A 13,551-nucleotide genomic window follows, 5' to 3' on the forward strand; every position below is an offset into this window, starting at 1 on the left:
TTAATTGTGTTCATGTCTGGTGGTAACAATGTGTTCTTAGAGATGAAATGACCCCATTAGAGCGCATGTACCCGTTCCAGCGCTCGGTAAAGAACCTGTTACCTATTCGTTACTTATTCGCTTTTAATGCGCGGGGTATACGGTGCACCTTGAAATAAATCGTTTTTTAATTGTGTTCAGGTCTCTGGTGGTAAGAATGTGTTCTTAGAGATAAAATTACCCTATTAGCGCGCATGTACCCGTTCCAGCGCTCGGTTAATACCCTGTTACCTATTCGTTACCTATTCGTTACCTAATCGCTTATAATACATTTTTTTTATACGTTTCACCTGTTAGAAAAGGATTTTCAATTATGTCCAGGTCTCAGACGGTAACAATGTGTTCTTAGAGATGAAATGACCCCATTAGAGCGCATGTACCCGTTCCAGCGCTCGGTAAATAACCTGTTACCTATTCGTTACCTATTCGCTTTTAATGCGCAGGGTATACGCTGCAACTTGAAATAAATCGTGTTTTAATTGTGTTCATGTCTGGTGGTAACAATGTGTTCTTAGAGATGAAATGACCCCATTAGAGCGCATGTACCCGTTCCAGCGCTCGGTAAATAACCTGTTACCTATTCGTTACTTATTCGATTTTAATGCGCGGGGTATACGGTGCACCTTGAAATAAATCGTGTTTTAATTGTGTTCATGTCTCAGGTGGTAACAATGTGTTCTTAGAGATGAAATTACCCTATTAGAGCTCATGTACCCGTTCCAGTGCTCGGTAAATAATCTTGTTACCTATTCGTTACCTATTCGCTTTTAATGCGCAGGGTATACGCTGCAACTTGAAATAAATCGTGTTTTAATTGTGTTCATGTCTCAGGTGGTAACAATGTGTTCTTAGAGATGAAATGACCCCATTAGAGCGCATGTACCCGTTCCAGCGCTCGGTAAATAACCTGTTACCTATTCGTTACCTATTCGCTTTTAATGCGCGGGGTATACGGTGCACCTTGAAATCAATTGTTTTTTAATTGTGTTCATGTCTGGTGGTAACAATGTGTTCTTAGAGATGAAATTACCCTATTAGCGCGCATGTACCCGTTCCAGCGCTCGGTTAATACCCTGTTACCTATTCGTTACCTATTCGTTACCTATTCGCTTATAATACATTTTTTTATACGTTTCACCTGTTAGAAAAGGATTTTCAATTATGTCCAGGTCTCAGACGGTAACAATGTGTTCTTAGAGATGAAATGACCCCATTAGAGCGCATGTACCCGTTCCAGCGCTCGGTAAATAACCTGTTACCTATTCGTTACCTATTCGCTTTTAATGCGCAGGGTATACGCTGCAACTTGAAAAAAATCGTGTTTTAATTGTGTTCATGTCTGGTGGTAACAATGTGTTCCTAGAGATGAAATGACCCCATTAGAGCGCATGTACCCGTTCCAGCGCTCGGTAAATAACCTGTTACCTATTCGTTACTTATTCGCTTTTAATGCGCGGGGTATACGGTGCACCTTGAAATAAATCGTTTTTTAATTGTGTTCAGGTCTCTGGTGGTAAGAATGTGTTCTTAGAGATGAAATTACCCTATCAGCGCGCATGTACCCGTTCCAGCGCTCGGTTAATACCCTGTTACCTATTCGTTACCTATTCGTTACCTATTCGCTTATAATACATTTTTTTATACGTTTCACCTGTTAGAAAAGGATTTTCAATTATGTCCAGGTCTCAGACGGTAACAATGTGTTCTTAGAGATGAAATGACCCCATTAGAGCGCATGTACCCGTTCCAGCGCTCGGTAAATAACCTGTCACCTATTCGTTACCTATTCGCTTTTAATGCGCGGGGTATACGGTGCACCTTGAAATAAATCGTTTTTTAATTGTGTTCAGGTCTCTGGTGGTAAGAATGTGTTCTTAGAGATGAAATTACCCTATTAGCGCGCATGTACCCGTTCCAGCGCTCGGTTAATACCCTGTTACCTATTCGTTACCTATTCGTTACCTATTCGCATATAATACATTTTTTTATACGTTTCAACTGTTAGAAAAGGATTTTCAATTATGTCCATGTCTCAGGTGGTAACAATGTGTTCTTAGAGATGAAATTACTCTATTAGCGCTCATGTACCCGTTCCACCAGAGACATGAACACAATTAAAAAACGATTTATTTCAAGGTGCAACGTATACCTCGTGCATTCAAAGCAAATAAGGAACGAATAAGAAGCAGGGCATTAACTGAGCGCTGGAACGAGTACATATGCGCTAATAGGGGTATTTCATCTAAAAGAACACTTTATTACCACCAGAGATATGAACTGAATTAAAAATCCTTTTCTAAAAGATGCAACGTACAACAAACGTAATATAAGTGAATAGGTAACGAATAGGTAACAGGGTATTTATCGAGCGCTGGAACGGGTACATGCACGCTAATAGGGTCATTTCATCTCTAAGAACACATTGTTACCACCAGAGACATGGAGACAATTAAAAATCCTTTTCTGAAAGGTGCAACATACAACAAAAGTATTATAAGTGAATAGGTAACGAATAGGTAACGAATAGGTAACAAGGTATTCACCGAGCGCTGGAACGGGTACATGCGTGCTAATAGGGTAATTTCATCTCTAAGAACACATTGTTACCACAAGAGACATGGAGACAATTAAAAATCCTTTTCTAAAAGGTGCAACATACAACAAAAGTATTATAAGTGAATAGGTAACGAATAGGTAACGAATAGGTAACAGGGTATTTACCGAGCGCTGGAACGGGTACATGCGCTATAATGGGGTCATTTCATCTCTAAGAACACATTGTTACTACCAGACATGAACACAATTAAAAAAAACCGATTTATTTCAAGGTGCAGCGTATACCCCGCGCATTAAAAGCGAATAGGTAACGAATAGGTAACAGGTTATTTACCGAGCGCTGGAACGGGTACATGCGCTCTAATGGGGTCATTTCATCTCTAAGAACACATTGTTACCACCTGAGACATATGGACATAATTGAAAATCCTTTTCTAACAGGTGAAACGTATAAAAAAATGTATTATAAGCGAATAGGTAACGAATAGGTAACGAATAGGTAACAGGGTATTAACCGAGCGCTGGAACGGGTACATGCGCGCTAATAGGGTCATTTCACCTCTAAGAACACATTATTACCACCAGAGACCTGAACACAATTAAAAAACGATTTATTTCAAGGTGTACCGTATACCCCGCGCATTAAAAGCGAATAAGTAACGAATAGGTAACAGGTTATTTACCGAGCGCTGGAACGGGTACATGCGCTCTAATGGGGTCATTTCATCTCTAAGAACACATTGTTACCACCAGACATGAACACAATTAAAACACGATTTATTTCAAGGTGCAGCGTATACCCCGCGCATTAAAAGCGAATAGGTAACGAATACGTAACAGGTTATTTACCGAGCGCTGGAACGGGTACATGCGCTCTAATGGGGTCATTTCATCTCTAAGAACACATTGTTACCGTCTGAGACCTGGACATAATTGAAAATCCTTTTCTAACAGGTGAAACGTATAAAAAAATGTATTATAAGCGAATAGGTAACGAATAGGTAACGAATAGGTAACAGGGTATTAACCGAGCGCTGGAACGGGTACATGCGCGCTAATAGGGTAATTTCATCTCTAAGAACACATTCTTATCACCAGAGACCTGAACACATTTTAAAAAACGATTTATTTCAAGGTGCACCGTATACCCCGCGCATTAAAAGCGAATAAGTAACGAATAGGTAACAGGTTATTTACCGAGCGCTGGAACGGGTACATGCGCTCTAATGGGGTCATTTCATCTCTAAGAACACATTGTTACCATCAGAGATATGAATTTAATTGAAAATCCTTTTCTAAAAGGTGCAACGTACAACAAACGTACTATAAGTGAATAGGTAACGAATAGGTAACGAATAGGTAACAGGGTATTAACCGATCGCTGGAACGAGTACATATGCGCTTATAGGGGTATTTCATCTATAAGAACACATTATTACCACCAGAGATATGAACACAATTGGAAATCCTTTTCTAAAAGGTGCAACGTACAACAAACTTTTTAAAAGCGAAATAGTAACGAATATTTAACAGGGTATTATCCGACCGCTGGAACGGATACAAATGCACTTATAGAGTTATATCACCTCTAAGAGCTCAAATCTTCCACCAGAGACAACAAAACAATTGAACATCATGTTTTAAAAGGTGCAACGTAAGATACACGTATTATAAGCGAATTATAAGCGAGTGATGGAACGAATTAAACAAGGTAATAGCATGCTCCGAAACGATGTACACCCTGCTTACATGTTTAACTCTATCACATTATGTAAGTATGTGCCTGTCCCTAGACAAGAGCCTGAAATTAAGTAGTTATCGTTTGTTTTTGTGTTACATATTTCCGTTTATTTTTTTGTATATGAAATACGGCCGTCAGTTTTGTTGTTGGAATTGTATGAGGTTGTCATGTCTGGGCCTTTTATAGGTGACTACACGGTTTGGGCTATGCTCATTGTTGAAGGCCGTACAGTGAACTATAGTTGATAATTTCTGTGTCATTTTGGTCTAATGTGGAGTGTTGTCTCATTGGCAATCATACCACATCTTCGTTTTTACGCAAGCGCTAACACGGTGATTTCATCCCGTCGAACCAAGATCCATCTTCAAACATACGGACATAAAGCAGTTAAAAGGTAGAACGTATAAAAAACAAGTAAGGAACAAATGCGTATCGAACATGAAGTAAAAGGATCGGTTGAGCACAAACACATATAAATAGGTCATAAAAAGATCATTTTACCTCAACCAATTCAGAACTATTACCATATGTAAGACTATTAACAACTAGATTTGTAATTGCTAGCAATAACGGAAGGCACCCCTTCCCCCTATTACCAGGTGAGCGACAGCCATTTTGACAATTCCAAAGTCAAAGAGAGCATCTACAGATGTCTAGTAACATTTTTGCAAAGTTTCATTAAGTTTGAACATTTTGAATTTTTGATATTTTTGCTGTTTCCATGGTTACGGCGGCAATTTTGAAAATTCTAACTTCAAAATCCAACTCTGCCTATGCCAGTTACCATTCCTGTAAAGTTTCATCCAGTTTGCGGAAAATTCTTATTTTTGAAATTTTTGACCTTTTTGCATTGTTTCCATGGTAACAAGACCTATTTTGGAAATTCCAACTCCAATGTTGCTCATCATTACTGTGAAGTTTCATGAAGTTTTGAGCATTTTGAGAATTTTGAAAATTTTGGTGTAGTTTCCATGGCAACATAGTAGTTCCAATGATCGCCAAAATCATCCAACACCTGTATATAGTGGGCACCTACATTGTTTTAAAATATTATGATTCTGAGTTGAAGCATATCCAAACAGTTCACCAAACACCAAAAGCTCATTTTTTTCACAATTGTGCCGTTTCCATGATAACGGCAGCCATATTAAACTATTCCATGCCATAATTAAAAAGGGGGAAGGATATTAAAAATCAAATAAGTAACGAATAGGTAACGAATAGGGAATAGGGAATAGGTAACGAATAGGTAACGAATAGGGAATAGGGAATAGGTAACGAATAGGCAACGAATAGGTAACGAATAGGTAACGAATAGGGAATAGGGAATAGGTAACGAATAGGTAACGAATAGGGAATAGGGAATAGGTAACGAATAGGCAACGAATAGGGAATAGGGAATAGGTAACGAATAGGGAATAGGGAATAGGTAACCAACTTGACGCCCATTCTGTTAACACGTCATTATTATCATGAAACTGAAATAATTAAATCTATTTTAAGCTCTACAAGCCTTTTAAACAGAACCTACTTCTGATTACATTTGAAACGCTTTGTTCATCAAGTTTCCACCTAAACATCGAATTGTTATAATAAAAAGGACGAAGAAACAAAAGGAGAAATTAAACAAACATACAATACTTTTATTAACCATGACATACGATAACCAAAGAAACAAACATACAATACTATTACTAACCATGACATAAGATAACCAAAGAAACAAACGTACAATACTTTTCCTAACCATGACATAAGATAACCAAAGAAACAAACATACAATTCTATTACTAACCATGACATACGATAACCAAAGAAACAAACATACAATACTATTACTAACCATGGCATACGATAACCAAAGAAACAAACATACAATACTATTACTAACCATGGCATACGATAACCAAAGAAACAAACGTACAATACTTTTACTAACCATGACAGAAACAAACGTACAATACTATTACTAACCATGACATAAGATAATCAAAGAAACAAACGTACAATACTTTTACTAACCATGACATAAGATAATCAAAGAAACAAACATACAATACTATTACTAACCATGACATAAGATAACCAAAGAAACAAACATACAATACTATTACTAACCATGGCATACGATAGTCCAAGAAACAAACATACAATACTATCAATAACCATGGCATAAGATAATCAAAGAAACAAACATACAATACTATTACTAACCATGGCATACGATAATCAAAGAAACAAACATACAATACTATTACTAACCATGACATAAGATAACCAAAGAAACAAACATACAATACTATTACTAACCATGACATACGATAATCAAAGAAACAAACATACAATACTATTACTAACCATGGCATAAGATAACCAAAGAAACAAACATACAATACTATTACTAACCATGGCATAAGATAACCAAAGAAACAAACATACAATACTATTACTAACCATGGCATAAGATAATCAAAGAAACAAACATACAATTCTATTACTAACCATGGCATACGATAACCAAAGAAACAAACATACAATACTATTACTAACCATGGCATAAGATAACCAAAGAAACAAACATACAATACTATTACTAACCATGGCATAAGATAATCAAAGAAACAAACATACAATACTATTAATAACCAAGACATACGATAATCAAAGAAACAAACATACAATACTATTAATAACCAAGACATACGATAGTCCAAGAAACAAACATACAATACTATTAATAACCATGGCATAAGATAATCAAAGAAACAAACATACAATACTATTACTAACCATGGCATAAGATAACCAAAGAAACAAACGTACAATACTATTGCTAACCATGACATAAGATAACCAAAGAAACAAACATATAATACTCTTAATAACCATGACATACGATAATCCAAGAAACAAACATACAATACTATTAATAACCATGACATACGATAATCAAAGAAACAAACATACAATACTATTACTAACCATGGCATACGATAACCAAAGAAACAAACATACAATACTATTAATAACCATGACATACGATAATCAAAAAAACAAACATACAATTCTATTACTAACCATGACATACGATAATCAAAGAAACAAACATACAATACTATTACTAACCATGACATACGATAATCAAAGAAACAAACATACAATTCTATTACTAACCATGACATACGATAATCAAAGAAACAAACATACAATACTATTAATAACCAAGACATACGATAATCAAAGAAACAAACATTACTATTAATAGTACTAACCATGACATACGTAACCAAAGCAAAGCTAAGCAAAGCAAAGACCTCAACACTTTACATACACAGAATTTTAAGTAACATAAAACACATCACAAAACTCAGGTATTCTGGAAAGGGACACTAGTGGCCCAAGTCATAAAAGTCGGGGATAAATCTCATTCGCTTATGTCACGATGGAGGAAAAAAGAACCGGATTGTGGCAAAAATACCGAACTCCATGGAAACTTCAAAACGGAAAGTCTCTTATCGAATGGTCAAATGAAAAGGTCCAACACACCAAACGAACGAGAAACAACTGTCACATAAAGCATTTCCTTATGTAGAAAATGGTTGATTAAGTTTGTATTGATGTGAATTAAAGTTCAATCTCAGTCAACCCAAAAGATCCAAAATAACTCACTGCGATGTATTATTATATGAATCAGCATTTATTTGTTAAATAAAGGAACTCGGTTAATGACTAATGGTTTTACAGAACATGTACGCTTTGTGTTTGTAGATAGAGTTGTACATATAATAATGTTTCTGAAATCGAAAAATTGAAGATAGAGTTCCATTTTGTTATTGTTCGTGACATGACCAACTTTTATCGATTAAATCACAATTTCACATTACTTCATTTTTGATTTTTTTTTCTAATGATAATCTTATTTTAAAAAAGTTCAAAGATGAGCTATTTTGCATGTACGCCTATGGAGTAGTTACATTTTAATTGCCAGACTGCAGCCTAAACTCTTTGTGTTTGTAAGATTAAAAAACTGACTGCAAATATACCTTTTGTACTAGCTTTAGATCATAAAGAAGCTTCTATTTAAGTTTGGTTCAAATCTAGGATAGTTGAAGACAGACTAGTTATCAAATTTTTTGAAAATTTAACCACAGAGTGAATGTAAGGTAACTCACGTGGGTTAACTGGTAGAAAAACTAAATCCATTTATAAGTAAAATACGAATAAACATGATTTATTTTTTCATAAAAGTTACTTCAGGATACTATCCTAATTTGAACTTAAACAAGTTTCTGTCCAAGTTTGGTAGAAATTCAGGACAGTTTAAGAAAGTTATTAAAATTTCAAAAACTTCAACCACAGAGTGAATATTTGTGGACGTCGCAGCCGGAGCCAACGACGACGGAATATAGGACCGCTGTGTTGCTTTTGCAACAAAATTCGAAGGCTCGACGAAAAGAAGATGTGGTATGAATGCCAATGAGACGGTTCGTCAAACAAAAATACCACTTGCAACAAACTCGAACTCTATCACACGAATTCTTTAATAATATCAGTATGTCAATCTGTTGACAGCTTATAATGCAAAATGTATCTCTATCGTAAATTTTGAAAACTTACAAAAATTCCCGTACTAATCTTTTCATAACGACAATGAATATCATTAATAATCACAGAATATCACAAATAGAATGAGAAAGAATCCTACTTGTGGGGATTTCAGTGGTGAAATATTTATCCCCACGTAGAAACAAAATTACCATTGTCATCTACCATCAAAAAGTCTTGAAAAATGCAAATATAAATTATGCATTGGTCGTAAGTTAACAGTAAACTGTCTACACCATTATTTATTTGATTTCAAATAGTTCTATGAGTGACAAGGGGTGTATCGAAATACTTGTCTATAGACTAAAGACTGAATTTGTGCATCGTAAATAAAAACTGAAAAAAAATCTGTGTAATCTGAAGTTTTTTAATTTATGTTTATAAAAAGAAGATGCAATATAAACACCAATGAGACAGCAACTCAACTACACGAAAAACAATATGTCAAGATCTCAACCACGAACGTGATAAAGCTAAAGATCGAATAACATAAGACATACTAGACTTTAACAAAGGTCAAGTGGTTTTTCTTTGAAATTATACCCATGAAAATATATTTCAAATTTTACTTCGTGTGAAAATTTTAATTGTTACAGCTCTCAAATTGTGATCATCGTAGTGTTCTGGACCTTCATGATATATCATGTTAAAAACATTTTAGCCAAACAAAAATTAAGGTAAAGTACATATGAGCAGGTTTGACTTTCAACACGTTCAGCTCTTTGAGTTGCTACCATAAACATTAAATCGTCTTTGATACCGTATTACTTAAGGTTTTGTATTATATTCTTCTGTGTGTTTGTTTGTGTTCAAACCTTAGTGTTAATGCTAGCTACTAGATAAGTTGCCGAATAATCTTGGAATGTCTTCATTCACAAGAATTTGGAAAATAATGGATTTGTTCATTATTGTGACTTCTTTTTCTCTTTTTTCATTCTAGAGTCACCAATGAGTTTTCTGTGGACGAAACCCACGTCTGGTGTACTAAATGTAAGCCTGATATCTATGATAATTTTATCTTAGTTATCACACGTGTCTATTTTGCCACTGTTACCTAATGCTGTTGAGATTTATTTCACTTCACCCCGAACTTTATATTCATTATGGTGTAAATTTACATTTGCGGCTATGAAGTATTTAGTTTGGAATCATACCAGCACAACTTTACATCAATTTAGAGAACTTAAAAAAATCATATTAATTCGCATTCCGTTGAATATACATTCCTTTCAATCTTCATGTATGAATTGTAAGTTTAACGTTATATTTAAGTAAGATTGTAAATCTTATCTCCATTTGAAAGAAGTAAAAGAAAGAAAAAGTATAGTCCGGTCAGCAAGATACATAGATATGTACAAATGTCTCTTTTTATGTAAACCTTTATTACAATTTATTTATTAGTTATAGTAAGGTCTTGAATAACTGTGAGTGCTCGTAGATCGGCACTTTGTGTCCTTTCTCTTTTCTTATGTGTTTATGCTTACTACTGATTTATATGCTTTATTCAACATTTTGTTACCATGCACTTTTTTAAATAGCTTACTATGCTACACGACTGCATGTTCCGTGAGGTATATTGTTGTTTAATTCCTCGTCCTCTAGTCTCTGGGACTGTATGCATAAAAAATAAGCTACTTGCGTAAAAATTTGTACAGAACGAATAGACGGATTCTCTACATGACCTTCGATAAATCAGTACTACGATTGGATATCTTAACTTTATGATAAGTGGTTTTAGGCATACGGGCCCTGGTGAATTGTGATTTCTGTGGCAATCATATCACGTCTCCTTTTGTTTTTTTGTGTTTTTTTTTAGTTTTGCATATAGATATATATTTATTTCTGAATAATCTATATAAAGTGGATAGGTAGAGACGGCACGGTAGTATTTCCTGTCCCATAGGGGATAATGATAGCCTTTTTAGAATTTTTGCCCATTTCTAACACTGCAAAAAATTCTACAGTCACAGTAAACTGAAGTGCTTTCATTTTACTATTCAGAAATGAATTTGAATGTGTATCATGATCGTTTACTTTTTTGCTATGGCCACTAGTGCTTTTAGGTCTTTTATCGTGCAGTGAATACAAAATTAAAAAAAATTTCCCAAAAATTCATTTTCATCTGTATGTAAAATTATTTCATATTTTTCTACACTTGATTCATCCCTCAGTTTGTGCAAGTATTTCAGTTGATACTGTATTTTTTGTCCAATCACACTGTTCAGATACATTGACTTAAGTAGGGTACACAAAAGAGCAACCTAAATTATGGAATGCAAATACTACCGTGCCACCTGAAGAGAGTTACACAATAGAATAAATTAAAGAACTATATTAGGTGAAAGTCAATCCGTATCACGCGCACACAAGTTTTTTAACTTAATTTTATGTTCTTTTGAATATTATGATAGTTTTAAAATTTACTTACTTTTATATGTCATAAAGCTTTTATTTTTCGAGGTTATTTGGTTTCGTCTTATACTTCTTGATTAGTAATGTAAAATTAGACGTTAAGCAACCAACAATCAAGTAATCAATTCTTTATACTCGCATCAAGATGTCGATACATAAAGTTGAATATCCTGCATTTATCACTCATTCCAGTAACACATATTTAAATCGACGAAAGACCCCATCCGAAATTATTGAAAACTATCATTCTGCATTGATATAATTATCCTGGTGTACCTTTGGGCTAACACAGATAAGGTGTATCTAATAAAAACTAAGGTTTATATAATGAAAAAGTTCTTACCTGGATATAAGTTGTCCAGAAGAGTTAAAGGGACACAAAACAATGCCACCAGAATGTCCGCTATGGCCAGGTTAACTATGAAGTAGTTTGTAGCATTGTGCATTGAGGCATTCCTATATACTACCAAAACTACCATTAAGTTTCCAAATAGTGCACAGAGAAATACCAAAGAGTAGGCAAATGTCAATGAGTATATGACGGTCCTATACACGGGATGAGAGAGAACATCAAAATATGTCTCATTATTTGTTGTATTTCGTGTTGTTAAATCTAGACTCAAACTGCTTTCCGTCGTCATTTTCCAATAATCTACACAATTGTTAGAACTGTTATTTAAGTTTATTTTCTACTTTATAGCAGGGTTCAGCGAATAATAAAAATCCGTTTTCTTCTTAGAACTTTCTCCTATCAATAAAGAAAAGCAATTAAAGGTAGAAATAAAATAAGCTTCCTTTAGTTATAACTATTAGTCTTCCAAATTAAATTAATGACGTCTTTTCATTCTCCTACGTATTTAATTACTTCCAACTGTCTTCAAACAATTTATGAAAACTATGAAAATAATAAAAAGTTACGATACTGACATGTGATAGTAAGATATCAAAATGTTGCTCTACAGTGTAACACCTGGTCTATATACAAAACGTTTACCAGACTGAGATCAATACACCTCCTGTAGAAGGAGAAACTTAGACAAACGGATATGTGACGATGTGATCAGGCCCATCAAGATGTGGCGTACTGTGAACAGACAATGAACATTTCAATTAGATTGGAGATACCAGGAAATTAATGACTTTTTTGTTTATGCTGAAGAAATATTTTAAATCGTACATCATTTTCAAGATGATACAATGACAGTTTGTATAACTCTATTTTAATTATCGTAAAATATAACGTCCATCGAATATTGGCTGTTAATTAATAAAATAGAATATTACAGCATATAAGTTTAGAATATTGCGATTACTAAAGAATTTCGCTAGTGTTGTTTTGATCATAGAAGTATTATATTGACAATATGATACTTCCATGCTATGGTGATAGTTTACAAAGCAAAAGGTCTGATTTAAACATCAACAATTCTTGAATCGCATTTGTAATTATAATACTTGTGATCATAAATCATATTGAATGCACTTGGAGACTTGTTAAATTTTTATAAACGTTCACATTTTTTCTTGATAATGCACATGTTCATATTTCGCTCAAAAGTTTTTAAATAAGATACTATTTTTTACCGTAAATGATCGTGGTCAGGGTTGGATATTTAAAGCCGTCTAGAGCCAAGACGCTCGGTCGTTTGCTGGTGGAATTTTTATTCTCCGAGTGTATCACCAGCCCAGTAGTAAGCACTTCTGTGTTGACATGAATTATCATTTATATGGTCATGCAATGTAATTATAATTTAACTGTTTACAAAACTTTGAAATTTAATACTAAAAAGTAAAATCACAAAAATACTGAACTCCGAGGAAAATTCAAAACGGAAAGTTTCCAATCAAATGGCAAAATCAAATGATAACACACATCAAACGATTATATAACAACTGTCATATTCCTGACTTGGTATAGGCAATTTCAAATGTAGAAACTGGTGGATTGAACCTGGTTTTGTAGCGCTAAACCTTTCCCTTGTATGACAGTTGCATCAAATTTTATTATATTTTCAACGAATACATTTTTAAAAATGAGTTCAACTTTTCTACTTCATAATTTTAATTTGATTTATTGTGCAGGAAAAGTATCGCACTCTCTGCATTTTAGACCATGTCAACGATTCCTTGAAGGGTCTGTATGTGGTCTGTTAATGGCAAAAGTTTTACCCCTATCCGACATTTACCACTAGTTGTTA

At 34.3% G+C, this 13,551-nt stretch overlaps 1 protein-coding gene across 1 annotated transcript in view; it reads right to left on the reverse strand.

The window, feature by feature from the left end:
• The window catches only part of LOC143044677 (neuropeptide SIFamide receptor-like), a 32,652-nt gene extending 20,369 nt beyond the window's left edge, over positions 1–12,283 (reverse strand). Inside the window, exon 1 of the mRNA XM_076216741.1 lies at positions 11,697–12,283. Within this exon, the coding sequence (XP_076072856.1) occupies positions 11,697–11,994 (298 nt within the window). The 5' untranslated portion in view covers positions 11,995–12,283. The remainder of the gene's footprint in view (positions 1–11,696) is intronic.
• Positions 12,284–13,551: the final 1,268 nt, after the last annotated feature.

This window comes from Mytilus galloprovincialis, chromosome 9, assembly GCF_965363235.1.
Source record: "Mytilus galloprovincialis chromosome 9, xbMytGall1.hap1.1, whole genome shotgun sequence".
In the NCBI taxonomy this organism is placed as follows: Eukaryota; Metazoa; Mollusca; class Bivalvia; order Mytilida; family Mytilidae; genus Mytilus; species Mytilus galloprovincialis.